This window comes from Etheostoma spectabile, chromosome 12 (genome assembly GCF_008692095.1).
Source record: "Etheostoma spectabile isolate EspeVRDwgs_2016 chromosome 12, UIUC_Espe_1.0, whole genome shotgun sequence".
In the NCBI taxonomy this organism is placed as follows: Eukaryota; Metazoa; Chordata; class Actinopteri; order Perciformes; family Percidae; genus Etheostoma; species Etheostoma spectabile.
The window spans coordinates 12,161,663-12,181,540 of NC_045744.1; the positions used below are offsets into that span (position 1 = coordinate 12,161,663).

General features: G+C 39.3%; 1 protein-coding gene across 1 annotated transcript in view; it reads left to right on the plus strand.

Annotated features, from left to right (window-relative positions):
* Positions 1 to 19,878, plus strand: part of colec12 (collectin sub-family member 12) — a 30,856-nt gene that overhangs the window by 2,036 nt on the left and 8,942 nt on the right. The window contains exon 2 of the mRNA XM_032532558.1: positions 2,503 to 2,553. Coding sequence (XP_032388449.1) covers positions 2,503 to 2,553 — 51 coding nt within the window. The remainder of the gene's footprint in view (positions 1 to 2,502; positions 2,554 to 19,878) is intronic.

Sequence of the window (19,878 nt, forward strand, 5' to 3'; positions counted from 1 at the left end):
GTTGACTAATAGCCATACAGAGACAAACACTAGCAAGTTACAGGGTGCAGGAATGCATGATAGTCAGTGTCAGTGTCATTTTCATAAAATGATATTGTGGCATGTCATCAATCCCAGTGAGCACTTATTTGCTGGCCAAAGATGTCTTGGTTAGAGCTGAGCTAAATTTGGTTAGAAAGTGAGAGTTCTAGTTATAAGATATGACTATTGTTTCTACAGCATTTCAATAACCATATTCCAAATTAAGAATGTGCTAGCTATATCTTGAAATATTTCCATTAAAATGCTGTTTAACCAATAGTTATGTGTAACCCAATTTTAACCATGATACTTGAGCTATCCTTTGACCTGCAAAGTAACCCAGGACTCAGTGGGATCTGTTCCGGTGATGTTGAGCAATCATTCTTAGGAATCATGGCCCCATACAGCAATATGTATCCCAAAATCCAAATTACACTGAGTTTCTATTTTGAAATCTACTCAGTTTTCAACCCCATTGGCAAAATGCTATGAACTCCATTTCCCCGAATTGCTTTTTAAAAGCCAAATATACTTACGGTAACATTGTAATAGAACACAATCATGTTGCTTGGAAAGTTTCACAAACAGGAAACAGAGTATTGAGGTTACTGGGAAAGGCAAATTCCTCAAGTAAGATGTGGTTTCAGATTATTTACAACTGTTTAGATTGTTCTTGTCACTTTTACTCGCTCTGCTCTCTGTCATGAGATGTCTGCTCATAAGTCCCTGTGATTTCTTGCACTTTTAAACTCCATAACTGTCATTTCTGAACATATTAAACTCAAGAAGAGACATGCCATACATCAGTGTTTTTCATTCACCTGTTTTCACTATAAGGAGCCATTATATATTTCTCTGATAGACAGCCATTGTTCTTAAATTGCCACACCTCATTGCTTTCGGAATTTTAGATGAAGAGTTTTTTTCTGAAGATGTTTGGGACTTGTTCTCCTACTTAATTTTCCCCGGCCATGGATGAAAAAAAGCTATCCCACAGACACAAAAGCTACTTGAACAAAGACATTCACAGCATGTCAGGTTATGGGAGATGGGAGTAATCCCACCAAGTGAAAGAAAAGCAGAGTTCACTTTAAAGATCTGAGCTAATCTGATCAAGACAGGGTTTATTTTATGTTTAATAGTAAGCACTGACTGCACAAAGAATAGCGTCGGTGGACTGTAACACAGATTAATAGATATCAAAAAATGACTAAATAAGACGAATAGGATTGAAAGTGATTGTGAATGTTCATCCTTGATCTATTTTTTAATCCAGCTACCGTTTCCAAGGTCAAGTTCCACTGAACTGCTTTCAACAGCATTCTTCATCAGCAGAAAAAGTTTGCTGAGTTTGCAGGAAACTGAACAACCTTTATCTGCTGATGAAGACTATGAAAGCCCTGGAAAAAGCTTGTTAGTGGCCCTTCAGATTTTTTGTGTTCTAGTAATATTATGCTTTGGTGGTAATAACCCTTAACTGCCTTTTTTAAAGTCCTTCACCCTTGGCATCTTTAATGTTGCAAGGCTTTGTTCTGGGTGTCTGGGTGTCTCCCATGGGTTACACGAGATTGTCACACAAGATTATTTTGACTCATCCATGGTGGTTGACGGGAAGAAAACACAAGGGTTAAAGTACGAGTAAATGTAATGTTACTTGGAATACTTTTGGTATTTCTCTGTCCATGTATACATGCTGTGCCAAGAACTTCTGCGATTGGATTTTGTATTGTAACAAACATATAAGTAATGGCACTCTATAACTGATGACCTGTCTGACGATAGGGACATTCATAGACAGTACTGTACGATGTATGCACAAGCTAATATGCTGAATTGCAAATTCAGTATGTGTTCATTATCTGTGAATACCACACTTTTAAAAGTTTTGATGCACCCCAATGTATGCTGCCCACTTGTAGCGGTGCAGTAAAAAGCAGTATGCAGAAACTCAATGTGGCATACAATGATGGCATGAGGCTGCTGCTTAAAATGCCACGATGGAGCAGTGCAAGTCAAATGTTTGTAAGTGTTGATGTATACACCTGTCCTGCTGTACTTAGGAATCTCATGTACAGATGTATGTGTAGATTAGCTGAGTCATTTAACAACACAATTGCAACACTAGGGAACCCTGCAATGAGTGCGGTTTCACTTCGAGATTGTGGAACCATTGGCGTTTTAGTCTATACGCTAATATCTGAACACTCTTTATGTGTATTGTGGAACTCTTACTGTTATAGTCATTTCTTATTGTATGTGTTTTGTCTTGTATTTGTCTGTCTTTTGCTAGTTTTGTGCTATGGACCATTTTTTGGGAGGTCCTGAATAAAGAATATGATGATGATGATAATGATAATGATGATAAAGACAACAGAGGCTTCAACTTAAGTTAGTCCAGTTAGTCTTTTTATTTATTTTCAGTAGATGTAATAACATAAGGTATCTTTAATTTGTAATTAATTAATTGTGTTCTCCCTCCAGACGACTTTGCTGATGAGGAGGAGGTGCAGTCCTTTGGTTATAAGAGGTTTGGTGAGTATCAAGGAACTTCTTGAGTTCAAGCTGTGAACTTAAAGGACCACTTTCACTGGTTTATATCCTAGCTGGCACAAGAATTATTTATTTAAATACAGTATTTTTCTTGGCTGTTATCCCCTTACAATAATCCACAAGTTTAAGAGAATACCACACCTTGTTTCCACGAAACTCATTTATTTTTGGCTGCTGCTTTCTTTTTAGTTCTTGTTATAACAGCAGTGGTGCACATGGAAAGGGAAACCACAGCATCCTGGGTGTTCCTGACCAGTCGCCTGACTTTGCTGCCTTATCAGCGTTTAAGTGCACTTTTCTTTTCTCTCAGCACAAAACTACACATAACAACTTGGTCCAAAACCAAGAAAGTCTCAAGAATGGTTCTACTGATATCCTTCTTCTGTTTCTCAGATCCAAATTTTCCAGACGGATTCATAATCTCACTCACTCATCAGGCAATGAAAATAATACCCATAGGCCAGATGTTGGTAACACAGCTGTGTGTACCACGTTTAAAAATGTTACGTTTACACATTCCTTGAGTTCAAGCCGCTCTCCTGACACAAGCCACAGTAATTTTCACCAAGAGAGATTTTATCAAAATATGCAAAACTTACTTTTGAAAGCTTTTCCAAAGTTTTTGCCTGATGTATTAAACTCTTTTAAATGTTGGTACTAAAACCTTAGTACCTTTTTTTTTTTTTTTTTTTTTTTTAAAGAGACAGTGTAACAAAACAAGCCATATCTCTCTTAAATGCATGGATGTTTAATGTTGTCTTGATTGTTGCACGTTTGATTTCTAATTGAAATCAGGCAATATCTGATCAAAGAACACGTAAACATGATTTCTGTACAACCATTTGGTACTTCTTTTCCATTACTTACCCAACATGCTGTCTGCCTTTGTTGAAAGTTGACATACATAATTAGATAGTGACGATACATTTGTCACTACAATTTCCCAAAATTGTTTATACTTGGTAATATTTTTGTTAACATCTTTGCCACTCTGAACGTCCTACCACACAATAGTACACAGTTGCTTCCATGTTTATTATTATATGTCAGCGTGCCGCGTGTGACGTCCTTTATTCTTTTGAGCATGCGGATTGGATGGAATGCTGCCCGCCAGAGCAACTCCTGCCTTAATGCCTTTTTTTAGATAGATAGCTTTGAAGAACCATAACTTCAGTGTGATGTATCTGTGTCTCCTGATAACTTTCTCCTGCTTCTGTCCCAGAACATAGATCAAGTTTTAATACTTAGAGGAGATAAGGGTTGCAGTGGACTCTCTGGTTTAATAAGTGTTTTAGAGTATGTGTGCCATCCAAACACTACGCAGTAGTATGGCAGGAAGTGTGAGAGCAGCAGGAGTCCACAGTGTGTGGACATGATACATATGTGCACACAGCTTATTGCCTAACCACCAAAGGTGTGTGTTTGAAACCAAACTTTTTTTTTAAGAATGTGTGATTCAGACAAGATTTATTGAACACATATTTATTCATAACATCTGTACTTTTTACTCTCGCTCCTTGAACTCTGGCTACTAAGCATCTGTACAGGAGCAAGGGTTAAAGGAACTCTCCACCAAAAAAGTATCAAATACTTGAAACATGTCAAAACATTTGTAGAAACCGCTCAAATAACATAACATGATGACCCTTAAGGCCGAGCTGGCGAGCACCAATGTGATGGCGCGCCAGGATTTAGAGTGTGCAACAAAGCGGAAACAGGAAGCATGTACAAACTCCTGGGCAACCAGATGCCAGGAATCTCAGAGTGACTGCATGTCTCGCTTGTAAGCTTACTGGGTTGAGATGAGTTCTTTTATGATGAATGAAAGGTATCAAATTGAAGCATTGACGTCAATGCTGCTGCCAGTTCTGCCCTTGTTTACTTTTTTCTTCTTCTTCCAGTCAGTAGAAATAGCAAAGTCTGAAGATCATATTTCCCTGCACTACACCTTGAAAACACAGCACAGAGTTGTTTCCTCTCTATTCCTCTGCATGGAAACAAACTGTTGTTTTTGTGGTTCTATTCTACATGAATTTGCGACATCTCGTGAGTCCTCGAGACTTAGCTGTCAATCATGGCTGCAGCCGTTCCGCAACAAATCCAGACCTGGTGGGTATGGACGGACGGCAGAGCACGGAGCCGTCACGCAGCGGAGCCGATCCGTAGCCGTTACACATCCTGTGGAAATTGGGGGAAACAGCTCCCTTAACGTCACATTGGCACGTGACAGGTCTGCTGCTGCGAGTATACCCCACGCTTTATGCATCCTGTATGGAAGCACCCGCATTTGTTGTTTCTCCCCTCATTTATTACTTTTTTTAAAGGAGTTGTTTGACATTTTAGGAATTATGCTCATTCGCTTTTGTACTGAGAGTTAGATGATAAGAGAATGGTATTGATCTTCATCTCAGCAGGAAATAGAGTAAAAGTATTTTGTTGAACTGCTCCCTTCACATCTGTCTGTGACTTCCAAACATACTTGTGTGCTGGCAAAGAAATATGTTATATGCTTCCCGATGTCCTCAGTACGGAGAGGAATGAGGTCCTTGACTCATTTTGACATCTGCTTTCCACAAGAGGTCTATTATTCCACTGAGATTATGTCCAAACCTGAGAAGCTGCTGATCCACTTCCTGTATCCATACTGGAAGTTTATGCAGTCCAAAACTATATACTTTGAGAGAGAGAGAGGTGGAGAGGGAGACATTGTGGGCCTTCAGAGTCTATGATTGGGCTGTGCTGTGTCAGCAATGTGCTAAGGAAAAAGAGAACAAAATACAACCTCAAGTGGAGAAGATTCAAGAAAAAAAGTATTTTACAACTTGGTGTTTCTCTGTGCTTTTATTATTATGCTTTATTTTTTTCTGATTTAAGGGGGAAGCATTTGTCAACAGTTTTATTTTCGGCTGAGGAGTAGCATTCCATTCTTGACTTATTTTTAGGAGCACAACAGCAAGTGGTTTTAATTTACGTGGACTTTATTACCAGAAAAGAATGTCTTCGGAATGCCTGCCTGTTACTTACATCCCCCTCCAGGTCGTCCTAATGAAAGATTACTTGCTTGTGTTTTGAATAAAGAGTGGAGTGAGTCATATGAGAGAGGGATAAAACATTAAAGGATTACACAGCTGTAGACTTTAACAAAAAGAGAGACAGATAAAACTCCACAGAGCACTGCTTGGTTAACTTGTTGATCTTATCCCAGACCTGCAGATCTGCGGGAGCGGTCTGTGAATGGTCAAAAGGATGGTGGGTCAATCCCGGATTGACCAATGACAGGCAGACGGGAATGCATCCCAGACACCACACAAATCACTGCGTCCCTGCAGAGGCGAGCATAGAGCATGCCGTGCAGACTTCTGCTGAGAGAGTTGGCGCGGGAACAGGCGTAGGTCAGCTGCAGGTCAGCTTAAAAAACTCTGCACTTTAGAGCAGATCTTTGCTTAACAAAGCTCGTAATGACTTAAATGCAGACAATGATTAGACCAAGTTTGCTGCAACTCCTCTTACTAGTCAGTAGAGAAATGTGTTCTCACAGTGGAGGCTAAGTGCAAGTCACACATCCAGTTACATAGTCAGTTGTTAAACAGCACAATACTGTTTTTGTTTTTTTATCCCAGGGTCCTACATATTTGATTCATCCCAACATATCCTCATACCTAAACAACAGAACACATGACTGTAACACATGACCAGTAAAGCAGTGGCAATTATAATTACATGACTGTTCGGTTTAATGTAATGGGCGCAGTTTTAAAGACGTAGTTTACGTTGTGATATGGAACTAGTTAAGTTATGCAACAAAATACTCAGGGTTAGGAAAACATCAGGGTTTGGTTTTAAATTTGTCATGTAAAAACTAATAAATTCAGAGCGTAACTAGACAATGTCATGGACGTACCTACATCACAGACTTAGCTCTGTAAAAGATGGTTAATTTAAAAGTAACTGTAACCGACTTTTGGTTTCACACAGGACAATAAACCCTGGTCTCCTGAGTAAAAGTCTTGTGTTTGTTTGACCCATCCACCAACCCAACCTGTCTTTATATGCAGAGTTTGACACTGTTATACTTTGTTACCTTACTTTCTTGTTTTCCCGCAAAAATTACTACAGCCACTAAAGAATGCCGCCTAATGACAATTTAAAAAATATCAGTAAGTATAAGCCGCTTGCACAATTGACCTGAACATCATTTTCTGGGTAAGGACGGTCTGTTGATCCTAGACTTAATGTGCTACCATCATTGGTTATTAATGCAGGAAGTAATATGCCCTTTTTGTACTGAGACTGACAGTAATGGTGTATTCCCACACACTACTCTCTCTTACAAGCATGGTCATGATTATAGGTCCTATGACACGTTGCTTTTTGGATGCTTTTATATAGGCCTTGGTGGTCCCCTAATACTGTATCAGAAGTTTCTTTCCCGAAATTAAGCATTGGTGTAGAATTACAGCCACTAGAGCTAGTCCCACAATGAGCTTTCCTTAGTATGTGCCATTTCTAAGTCTGTAGCTTTAAATGCTAATGAGGAGGAGAGAAGCAGAGCAAGGTGGAGGATGGGGGTGTAGCCTTGACCAGCTTGCCATGGGCAAAGCAGAGAAAGGGGAGGTAACCACCTTTCCTCTTATGACAACAAATAGGGAAGATTCCAGATTGGCCCATCTGAGCTTACTTTTTCTCAAAGGCAGAGCAGGATACCTAGGTCTTGGTTTACACCTCTCACCATTTCTAGCCACTGGGGGACCATAGGCAGTCTAAGGGAACTCATATTAATGTTAACAAAACCTCATGAAGTGAAATTGTCATGCCATGGGACCTTAAATGCACGCAACAACGTATGTGTGTCGTTAAAGTCATATTGTAGAGAATTGGGGTGTTTTTTACCTTGACAATCCGCTTTTCTTCATTTTGTGTTTTTATTTAGTTGAGTGTAGTAAATAACAAATATGTGTGAATATCAGGGTGGTGAAATGGGCCTGTAGTGCATCTTGCTTTCATACAGGAGTGCAGAGTATGTGCTCTGTTGCAGACAAACAATTGGTGTTGGGGTTGTTTTCAACCCTAACCATAATTTTAGTTAGCTAACCTCAACCACCCTAACTCTACTGTAACTATATCTTATTCATACCATACTTTCTGTTCCCAAGCAAAGCCTTTTGGCAGCATTTGAATTGACATGAACACATTTTGAGAAAAACGTATACTATAAATACATCTACTTACACATAAATACATCTACATAAATCTAAATATGAGAAGAAGGTAGAGGGAGTTACATTTGCAAGAAGCAGCACGGATGCAGTACTCTTTATTGGTGTATTCAGCTAAGACTGCCAAATAGTTATTATGGAATGCCTGGTATCAAATATTGCACATTTTCATAAACTGTGAGGCTGGTACATGGAACAGCTTGAACTAATGCATGGCTCCATTTGCTATCAAGCCAGTTGATCAATGAACTACAGCTGCATTGACTTCCATATTATCTTATCTTTATGGAAGGCACTTATTAAACACATACAGACATGCATACACAGACATTAGAGAAGGAGCCCCTATGAACTCAATATCTCAATGAAAAAGGATTTCAGATATAACACATGACAGTTCTGGAGTTGCAGTGGAGCTTCTGTCAGTAAATGGTTTTATATATAGCCACAGTTGTTTTGAACGAAGTCGGCTAAACCACCTCATCACACTTCTTCACACCAGTCAATGCTACGTGTCCCCTAGGGATACGTTAACATCTCATAGGGTGTCTTCTTTCACATAATGGATGTTTGTTAAGCTCTTCTTTCCCAGCAGGTTTTGGCTCAGTCACAAGAAAAACACATGCGAGTATTGGAAGTGTCTGACTCCATTTTCTGTCAACAAGTCTCAGATAGGCTGCAAAAGTTCTGCAAATGGCTCAGCATCCGTGTTACACTTAAGGGAGGTCTTTTGGCTCCAGAGAGGGCCAACAGCAACCTTGTTGCTTTCTCTCTTTGAAAAAACAGCAGAAAGCTAGAATGAAAAATGTGTATTTTTCTTTGTTGTCCTGTGGGTCACAGTGCTAGTCACTATCCGACTCTTGGACCCGCCTGCGTTTGTTTCTCTGGCTGTGATTAGGTTGGCCCCACACCAGCACACCACTCACTGTTTTTCTTGTTTATGTTTTAGTACTTATATTTCTGGAGATACTAAAAAATGTGTGTTGTGCAAAGAAGCCAGCCATGTAGAGTTTTTCCATTAAGCTTTCAAGTGTTTCAGATGGCCGTTTCAAGTCAGGCATGGATTTGTATTTTCACATCTGTAAATCTGGTGCAAAGGAAAATATCAGAATGACTCAGTCTGCCTGAACAGACTTACAGCAGCTTTTTATGTCTGCAGGATTAAGTGTTAACTAATTTGGTACGATAGTTCAGTGTTGATTCCCCCACGTTAAACATTAACGATTTTCTGACTTGCTTCTTGAAGTATAGCAATATATGTAGTTTTGGTGAAATATTTTATTTTATTTTTTACATTGGAACTACTAACCACTACTACACATCTGAAAAAAACAGCAAAATCTATGGATTATCCAGATTAATTGGGATACTGTTTCTGTTTCTTAACATTTGCCATGAAAATTAAGAAATGCTGATTGAAGAGATGTTATTTCTGTACATTGATTCACAACAAGCTGCATATGGTGTCAGTCACATCCAAGCTAATTGCCATTCTTGTGACCATTTCTCCGTCATGATTCTTCTGGCTCTGGCATAAGCGGATGACAATTTATTCTTATGATTATGATGTGATTATTTGTTGTTTTTGCAACTGTGGAAACAGCTGTCAATGAGCACAGTAACATACCGATCTGACTTAACATTTGGAAATGTGGGCAAAAATTCAGAAGCCTGGAACCAAGCTAATTATTCAATGCTTTGAGAGCACAATGTTTTGTACTGGGTAGCCACAAAAATCAATATCTCAAAACCGTTAGTGGATGCAATTTAAACAGTCTGCATGACTGTAGCACCAGCATAAGTGTGCTTTGGACAATTGGAATACTGCATCTCTTGATAAAATATTAGTTTGATAATACATTACATAACTTTTGAAATGGACCATAGTGCAGCTATGCTGGCCTGAGCTGGCAGTTAGACCTCCCTCTCTGTGGCAGTGTCTTACCCCAAATGTAAAGCCAGACTTGGCTGGACGGCTGGCTGGGTCCACACTGTGTGGTTTTATCGGCTTTACTGGGCAATGAAGCTTGAAAGTGTTGTGCGGTGATGGGATGGAGTGCAGCACAGACTCAGCTCAGGCTGATGATCATCAGGCTGAGTGCTGATTGTTGCTGATACAGTGTCTTAAGTGCTTAAGACGGGCCCACCCAGCAGGCATGACCACACAAAAACCCAACTGCACAGATGTTTTGTGGCGTAAACTCCAGTGTTCAACTTGGCACCAAAGCAGCGGTTTTGGGTCCATATGAATGTATGATATATTCTTAACCCACATGACAAAATATGTTTTATGTATGTATTTGTGTTTGTGTTGTTGTGGTGAGGTAGAGATTAGAAAGAGTCTGGCTTTTTAATTGATCTCACTGCATCTGATTTTTAGATGTCTTCCAAGGCACAAATAGTTCTCTGTGAGGCTTAATTGTAGGAGCCAATATAAATAAAATCTTTCTCCAGACTGTGGTTACAATTATAGATTTGTTTGATATTGATCACACTTCCAATCCATATTTTACAAATAGAATGCTGATTTTGTTCTTAGTAATAGGAAAATTAGTTGGACAAAAATGGGTTCTTGAGAAATAATGAGATCAGAAGCATAGCACAGTGCTTCTTGAAGGTTTCAGTCCTAAAGTACAACATTCTGTAACTTCTTGCTTTACTAGACCCTCTTGTGCACTTTGCCAAACCCTGTAAATGACTTAAACCAGTGACGGAAACTGTTTTATATCTAATGTGGGTTTTGTCATTGAAGTGGTAAGTTCTCTCCCAATTGGGTTTTGCTATAATAACCATAGTTCTTGTGTTGGCAGACTACATAATTCACTGCGCCTTTGGAACCCAATATTAGCTATTAAGGACCTCTCACATTGGAGAAGTGCTTTTCAAAATGAGATTGAGTTTTTGAGCCAAACCTGGGTAACACGCTTGGTCAGGACCCCTTGGCATTACTTTTTAGTGTGCAGGGTAAAATCCTTTAGTGAGGGTTAGGGAAAGATTTTGGTACGGTTTAAAAGTGTGATTTTAAGTCTCAAGTTAGGAAAGCTTATGGGTGGTTTTACTAATTGTATGTTTAAGTGACATCCAGGACAACAACAGGACATGAACCCGTCTCCTGGGTGAAAGTCCTGTGTTATTTGACCCACCCACCCCAATCTGCCTTGGTCTTTAATACTACTTGGTACCATTGTCGCTCTTTATATTACTGTATGTCATCTTACAGCGCCGCGGTTGAGCTGCTGCTATGCCCAGTGTGGCTCATACATATGCTAAAGGGGGCCTTGTGCGTCGGTATCTTACGCTAAGGGCCACCAACCAAACGTCAGTATTTGACAAGTTGGGAGTAAAAACACATTGACCTAGTTTATACCTATGGTAAACATTCCAAGTAACTGCTCACTCTTTGGCTAACTGTTGATGATATGTATGTACTCTTTCTTGTGAACTCTACATGTATATTTGTTGTACTTCCTATAGGTACTTAAAGTTGTTTTTTCATTGGTGATACTACAATGTTTCTTCCTGACATGATGTACAACATACAATCTGAACAGTTAGTCCATACCTTTGTCAATCCAGTTTGCTTGTTACACCACTTATTCATTTTAACAATATCTTTAATCCAACATGTGTTCATGGTAGCCAACTGCTGTCTTCAATCTTTACTAGAAGAGAGTTTAGTTCGCTGCATAGTTATGCAGCTACACACATAGTGAAAGCAGAATAACATCTAAGGCACATTCTAACAAGTCATAAGTTAAAGGCTTATGTGGCGTAAGTGTGACTGACATTTTTTGAGGATCAACCCCCACTTCTCTCTCTCTCTCTCTTTCTCTGTCTGAGAATCACATAGTCCAATTTTTGCTTAAAATGACCTCATTCCAACATGCCAACATGCCAACACTGGAACATGAGCAGGGGGAGCCAGGGGGTCTTTAGTACTCCTCTCAGGCCAATAAAGTTAGTTTATGGCTTCCATGTTTTTCTAAATTCATGGTGTGATGGTAATTGAAACACCTGTTTTGAAGGAGTTCTCACTGTAAATGTCCAGCATTTTAGTTGGAAATGTAATAATTCAGATGGGGATGAATATGTTGCAATTTAATTAATATTCATTATTTAGTAGGGAAAAGAACTGCTTTGAATTAAATGTGTTACTATTTTCAACCCTCACTATTCTCTATCTAAGGCCCTTCAGAGTTGTCATAACAATGTCAGACCTTGGTTTGTTTTTATTTGTGTAATAATGGATTATCAGGCTGGACTGACCATGTTTAGTAGAACCACGGCATATTTATGTTGCATGGTCTTCTGAGCACAAGAATGATTAAATGGTTCTCCTCCTTTCTGGTTCAGGCCTAGTTTTATAGCACAGTCATATAAAATAAAAAGTAAAATAATCATTATTTAGAATGATGAGTGATGAGAGAAGTGTAATTATTGAGTTAAAATAAAGCTCATCATAAGGTAATATGTCCTTATTATGTTTGCATAAGTGCCAATACTTGCATATGCCTGCTTTAAAAACATACACTTTTACAGTGTAGTTGCAGGTGCTGTTTGAGTTGCATTTTACAGCTTTCCCAGGGAATATTAATTCTCAATTACATTAAAACTACATAAAATCCTGCCTGCCAATGCCATCTCTGCTTGCCAGCTCACGGTGGACCTACAACACATTCCTGAAACTTGTGGTAGCAGATGTGACTCTAACTATTTATCTCAAAATCTCACTATCTACAGTGAGACCAGGAGCCACACACAGTGAACTTGGATTTCAGTCTTTGATGGAAACTGCTGACTGAAACACAAAGACTTTTTTGATATCCAATCCTGCCCCATAAACCATCCTTAATACAGTGGCCCAGCTTTGTTTATGAGGCACACTTGCGTGCTTTAAAAGTCTGTCTCTTGAGATTACGACATAGGACCCATTTGTCACAGTCTGTCTTCTTCTAACCAAGCACAGATGGGATGACAAAACCAGATCTAATCAACTCCATGTTCTCTCCTTCATTGCATCTAAATCCCTATTTTAATAGGCCATCTAACTATTTCCTCTACCAATACGCTCTGTTTATGCTTTTTTAGCACTTTGAAGAAGAAAACAGCAGCATGCTCATTATGTGAACTTTGCAGAGAAAACGTAATCTTTAAGCATTTATAAATCAGGTGGTGATAGACAAGGCAATGCCTTACACATTGCTTTGACAGTCCATTCCAGCCACTCTTTTTTTCACACTTTTGCACAGTAAATGGTTATTACAGCTGCAGAATGGCTGCACCGCCTATGAGTCCACTTAATGAAAATACTGTATATGAATTATATCAGATGCTATTAACTAATATGTATATGATTAGATGTGTGAATGTTCCTCAAATCCGTAACATGATGCCTGAGTCACATAGCTGGCTTTGTCAGGAGACATTCCTTCGAGACAGCTCTTTCAATAAACTCAACAGCGTTAAAAATAAAAATAAAAGCAATCTTTGTCATGTAACTTTTTAATTTAAAAAAGTAACCTTTCACATAAAATCTCACAAAGGAAGAATGTATCTGGGATGAGAGAAAAGTTCAAAAGATCTTCCCATGCTCTCTTAAACAAATCAGTTACCTTTCCTTCCAAAAATTATTACGTACAGTCCCTGAGTACGTTTTTTTGCAAGCCTATATAGACTTAAGGTATGATGGCATGCTAATGACGATGTTTTCCTGAGCCTCCGGTCCATATTGTACTGTATATCCCAGTATGGTGTTTATCATATAGTCTGTGGCCGATGCCTTCAAAGACACTGTTCAGCTTTAGGCAATGTGTGTTTTTGTGCATGTGTGAGTATTTGTAATGAGGGCATCTCATCCTCATCCGCTCAACCACATGCAGCTAGCGTACAGATCTCTGGCGGCTGTAAACCACTGATCTCTTTACTCATCATGTCTTGTGTTTCTTAGAAAAACAACCAAAATAGCACACAGAAGGCAAAGTAAAAAAAAAAAGAATTGTTATTCTGATGATGCTTGGCACAAAGGGATTATGTATTAAATGTTAGCATGCATCCTTTGATTTGGCTCCACTGTAACGAGGTCCAGATGTTCTAGAATACCGGTGCCCGATCTAAAATGTCATAAACCTGTTAGCAACAAATGAAATAAAAAAACATGGCCCAGGCTATCTCAGAAATTTGAGGACTCTAATGTCTTAGTAATTTGTCTCAGTGGTAACTTCCCCTGTTCGAGAGTGTTTACTTGCTAACATTCCAGTTGGTGACTGTTTATACTGGGGTAGTAATAAGTGCCAAAGGGGGACACCATAACCCCACCACACCTTGTTAGCTCAGTTATAGGTTCAGCGTTGTCTCAAGAATGAAGTCAGAAGCATCACTCACAGTTCTGTAAGCCTAGGTTGCACTATAATATAGATAAGTACAAGTACATCCATCTGAATTGCGGTGAAAAGAGAAGACCATGAATCAATTAAGTCACTTTTTTAGCTAAATTCAAGTATAGAACATAGACACAGGAAGTAACAAAACTAAACCCTCGAAGTAGTCTGGACCTCTACTCTAATGAGAAGCATGCAGCTTGACGCCCCACTTCTCGGATGCGTTGCCTGGATGCATACATAGACAATGAATGGGAAGCCTGGACATTATGCTTAGTCCTGTTTAATTACTTCCCTTTTTCATGTAAAATACTGAATACTGTGACATGCTCCAAATAATACAAATCCAAGAAGTAAAAATCTCTCTTTGGTTAAATTGCTTAGTGCCCACGTTTCCATTAAGGCCCTGTGGTCACAAGTAGACATTACATAATTTTAAGGGGTCACAAGCTAAAAAGATTGTGAACTATTAGTCTAGAGGATGTTGAAATTCCACCAGAACAAAATGTGCTGTTCTACAAACTTGTTGTAGTTCCATCCCGAATGTGGATCATGTCTACTATGAGTTATTTTTGAATGGGTGCCTTAATGGAACACCTTTTGCCTAACCATGACAGCAGTATTATATATGTTTCACCCACTGAATTACACATCTTCATTCAAGTAGATTGGAGTTATGAGGGAAATTAACTTTATTTAATTTGTGTAACAAATTGTTTTATTATTGTTTTGTCTTTAAAAATGGTATATCCTCCTCAGTGATTATCTGTGGTTTGTTTTATATACGTTAATCTGTCTACTTGCATGTTTATGGTTTATTGAACCAGGTGAGCTATCCAGGTGCCCCGAGTGGAAGCCACTTTTAAACCAAATTTTTTCAGTAAGGCTGATTATGGAAATTATAAACTAAAGCTTGAGCCACAGTTAGATGTAACTGTAGTTTTGACAGTTTATACATTTGTAGCCATATACCACATAGTAGCTGAAATACTTGAAAGAAAAAGTATATATGTGGTCCTTCTCAGAATGTGAGAAAGAAATGCAGCATTTGGCATCATTGTAATCCACAAGACTCCATTCATGTGGCATAAACAGGCATGGCCTGTCTGTGCAACTACTGTTTTTTGGCTTGTGACCATATTCGGCTGTGGTAGCCACCCAGTTACTGTATATAACATAGTATTAACACTCCGCACAAAGGGTCTTCACACAAAAAGGCTCTAGTCTGTACAGGCTTTCTTTGTGTTGCCATGGAAGTTTCCACTGCCAGCCAGGAGTGAGACAGGGCATGCAGGCAAGTCTAATGGCAGGTACATGAAATAATGGAATAAGTGATGAGATTTTTTTTCTTTGACTGATTCAGAGTCCAAATGAAATACAGCTGGACTGCCCCCATCTTTCTCTCTCTACCTCTTTTCTGGTTTTTGCATGCCTCTATCCATCAGTTTCACAACAATGAGGGAATTAAAGTGACAGCCATGGACGATTTTAGACCCTGTATAGGGGATCTTAAGCTAAAACAATTACAGGTTTAAAGGGCTTGACTAGCTTTTTATATCCTGTATCGCTGACACCAATGCTATGCACCTGTAACCCAGTCAAGGAAATCAAGAAAACAGAAACTTAGTTTTGACCAATTTAAGGTGGTTGTTCCAGACACCCGCCTTTGGCTTAGTCTCTGTCTAATCTATCAGAGGGAGAGCAGGAGTGTGGTTGTAAAGTTTAATGTTGGTAGAGAAGAAGTTGGTAATTTCATGGCGCAGTATAGAACCCAAATTCAAACGTAAGCAACTAAAATTGCTGAATGTTAGAACATCTTGTCAAATTGGTCGTTATTACTGTGAGTTATATTCAGTGTCAGTGTTTAGTTCCATTATAGTGTTAAAATACATTAGCTGACGTTGCTCAGTAGCTAGCTCAGAGAATATCAGCTAATGAAATTACTTATTTAGCGGGGGGGGGGTTAACACTTTTGCAAGGCACTGTATCCATGTCACATTCTCATTAGGGGCTGAGTGCCCCCAAAGGTCTGATCCTAGAATCGCCTCGGGTGACAGCTAATGACAAAGCTGAACAAAAACTGACGATAACTTATTCTTCGCATGAGTAATTTGTGCAGCTCTTCCACTGGTCAGATAAATTACAGTAGATGCTCTAGAGGTATCTAAGTGATTCAAATAAACTATTCAAATAGTTTCTTTGTTCTTAAGCACCCGCATATCCACCTGTGTGCCCTGGTGTTCTTGTGCCATCTAAATAATGGAGAGAGAATTCTGTGACATCCGTCCCACCTGTAGATGTATAATAACACCACCCATCTGTGCCATGTTGCACCTTCTAAACTGGCGTTCGGGTCAGGCCAGATCTGGCTATTGTGCCCGCTCTTTTGAACCCCTTGCCAAGTTGCCCGGCGGCGAGTCGCTCACCACCATCTTTGCTGTCATCGTCAAAATCATGTGGAGTTAAAGGCCCTGGCAGCAGATAAAAAGAAAAGTAAGTGTTGAGAAATGTCAGTCTGGACCAAAGTGGTGGAACAACTGACAGACAATCATCCCGAGAGCCAAATTGGTTGCATGGCTAAAAAGTAGTTTGGAGATTAATGCTCATGGGTATTAATTTATTTCTTGGTCCATAAGATCAGTTCTTAAATGATTGCGTAAATAAATACAAAAAAATGTCCAAAAATGGAGATACATAGTTCTCACTTGACAGTACTAATATGTAAGATACAGCATTTGTCATGTTACCTCTGCTCTTTCTAGGCTTTTCTGGCATTTATTTACCCCCTGGGGATAACCTGGCTGGATTCCATCTTGTTGATTGGGACGTCCTGGCTGCTGTCCAGCTTCTTAAACCCCCCCTCCTGTTCTGTACCGGCCGTTTATTTTAGCAATGTGTTTTCAGTCAGCTCATGACATGTAGCCTATGTGTCAGCATGTTTATGTACTGTGGTAGTTTATGCGTAGACAGCAAGTCTCAGCCCTTTGGTATTCAACATGACCACCGAACTGACTATGCAGTCTCATGGGGGTTGTAACCAGGGTTCAAATTAACTTTTTCGTCCACCCGACAATGGCTAGTGAATGTTCAATTTTTACCAGCCACTCATAGATAACCATTGTTTTTTTGGCTGCTGAGTGAAAGCAAATCTGCATCCATTTGCATAGTCTACCAGCATTGCTAGTAGATGGTGCTAATTTTTACCCTGGTTGTAACACACACCTGAATAAGCAGTACAACAAAGAAGAAATTATGGTGACTTTTGGATGTGAAAGCTCTAGTTGATTTTATTTTATTTTTTTCATTTTATTTGAAAAGATTGTACATGATGCTTTTGATTGTACACGACTAGCATGCTCAGATTATCATCATGAGGATAATAAACACTATGAGTTCAGTCTCAGAAATGTTTACTTTACCATGATTACCTTAACATACTTTAACATCCTTTGTGGATGCAATTGTGACAAAGCAAGCCATCAAGAAACTACTTTGCTCACATCTAGTATGAAGATAGAAACCCAGTGGTTTATTTTCTTTCTGGATTCTATGTAACAGAATACTGCAGCTACCTTGGAAGCATTTGCTTTTCATCATTACTGTGTGCCACATCGCTGTAAGAATTGTTGCTTTAGCAAAATCCCTTAGAGGAGAACAGAAAACACTTCAGTGACAAGCAGTGGGAAAATTTTGCAACCCTGGAAAGTGTTACTGGCTGCTCTTCCCAGAATGAATTTCCATGTTAGTTCAGTGAAACCATCATTGCTTTAAGAACATGACAATCTGAGTTTGTAACCTGTCTCTGCCAGGTTCTGCAGTACAGCATATAACTCAAACAACTTTAAAGTTTAAGTCCTGGGTGCCTAGGTAGCTCAGTTGGTAGAGTGGGTGCCCATATGTTTACTCCTTAACACAGTGGGCCCTTGTTTGACTCTGACCTGTGGCCCTTTTCTGCATGTCATTCCCCCTCTCTCCTCCCTTTCATTTCTTCAGCTGTCCTTTCATTGAAGGCCTAAAATGCTCAAAAAATAATCTAAAAAAAAGTTTAAATCCTGACAGTTAAAACACCTTCATCTTTGGTTATTATTTAACCATCATAGACAAATGTTTCACATTATTTTCAAATAGCTTGAGCATCCCTGTTCCAAGCCAGAATCCAAAGGTAATGGAGCATTTTACATTGCTAATAATGATAATTAATCAGCAGGTTGGTCTTTCCCATCTATTCTTAAAAGAATACTTAATTGATTTAGTATTGCACTCTTATACGTATGTCAGATGGAAACAATGGAAAGTTTGCTACATTGATACAGCAGAACCAGAGAAATGGTCATGTCAAGGCTGCTTTTAAGATGCATGCTCTGTTTTTAATCACACAATCTGACATACAGTCTAGCAAACAATGGTATGTAGGGGCATTATAACATCTAGAATCTGTTTTTTTATTTTCATATTGGGGGGGTTGTAGAAATGTTTAAGCATGTAGAATGGAAAAAGACTGGATGAAAGTGTTTTTGACTTTTAAAAAAGTATTTAAAACTCAGGGACCCTGAAAGCATGAGGGACACACATATGATACTGCCAACATGTTCAAACTCTAATGAACACAGAAATACCATCCCTCGCTCTGCTCTTGACCCAGAACCTGCAGACTGCTTTGTTTACATGGTGTGATGTTGTCCTTTCAGCAGCATGTGGTCAGGACCAGCGTGGGGGGATCTCTGGGGGAGCTCTCCACACTGGCTCCCAACACATGGCTCTCAGCACACATAAGGACAGTGGCCTGCATATCCATGTCTGAGTCAAACGCTGGGCTTCTTTGAGGTGGTCAGACATGATGTTTGCACAGATGTAAAGGTCCAAAGCCAAGATGCCAAATCCCTGGGATACTGGGGATTCTGGTGGTTCTGGCCCACCCCTGACTGGGAAGGATGGAGCCTCTTGTGGCTACACATTCAGTACCATCATGGGTGACATGACTTAAAGAGACAGAGACAGGCCTCTGGTACGCTGAAGTCATATGAAAATGTCAGTTCTGCTGGGCAATTTGTGTAGCTTCTCCTAGTGGAAACAATAGACCTACCCAAAATGCCAAATGCACGTTTTTTGAAATTTAAAGCAATGCATAAATGGTAAAATGATCAGTCATGTGAACACACAGTTTGTAATCAAACCGCCACATGGGCTAAGAGAAAACAAAAAACAACTTTAATTTACCTGCCGTACTTGCCACACAGTTTTCTGTGCAATGAAGGATTTTGACATTCCGGGTGTGCTCACTTTTGGTTTAGCCTCCAAATAAAGTGGTACAGTAATGAATATTGCTAAACTCTTGGCTTGTTTACAACTAGCATGATTGTCTGACTGCTTGTGTTTCTTTCTATTTTTAGCAATGTGGTCCTGTTTCCAGATCTCAGCAATATTTGATTTTAATGTTACTAGCAGTGTTTTCATTCACGTAGTTTCATACAATGTTTTGATTTATTGTATTAGAGAAGCTGGATGGAAATGGCAAAAAAATTAATAAAACTTCCTCAAGACTTTGACCAAAATAGAGTTGATTTGCTTAATGGAATATGGACGTGCCTTTGCAAAATAAGTTCTGACGTAGCGGACATTTAACTCACAGAAGTGATCAACTGTTTCTGCTGTCAGCGTCTGCCCGGACATTCCAATAAAGTGTCTTAGTCTCCAAACCAGTTTGTCAACCTTTT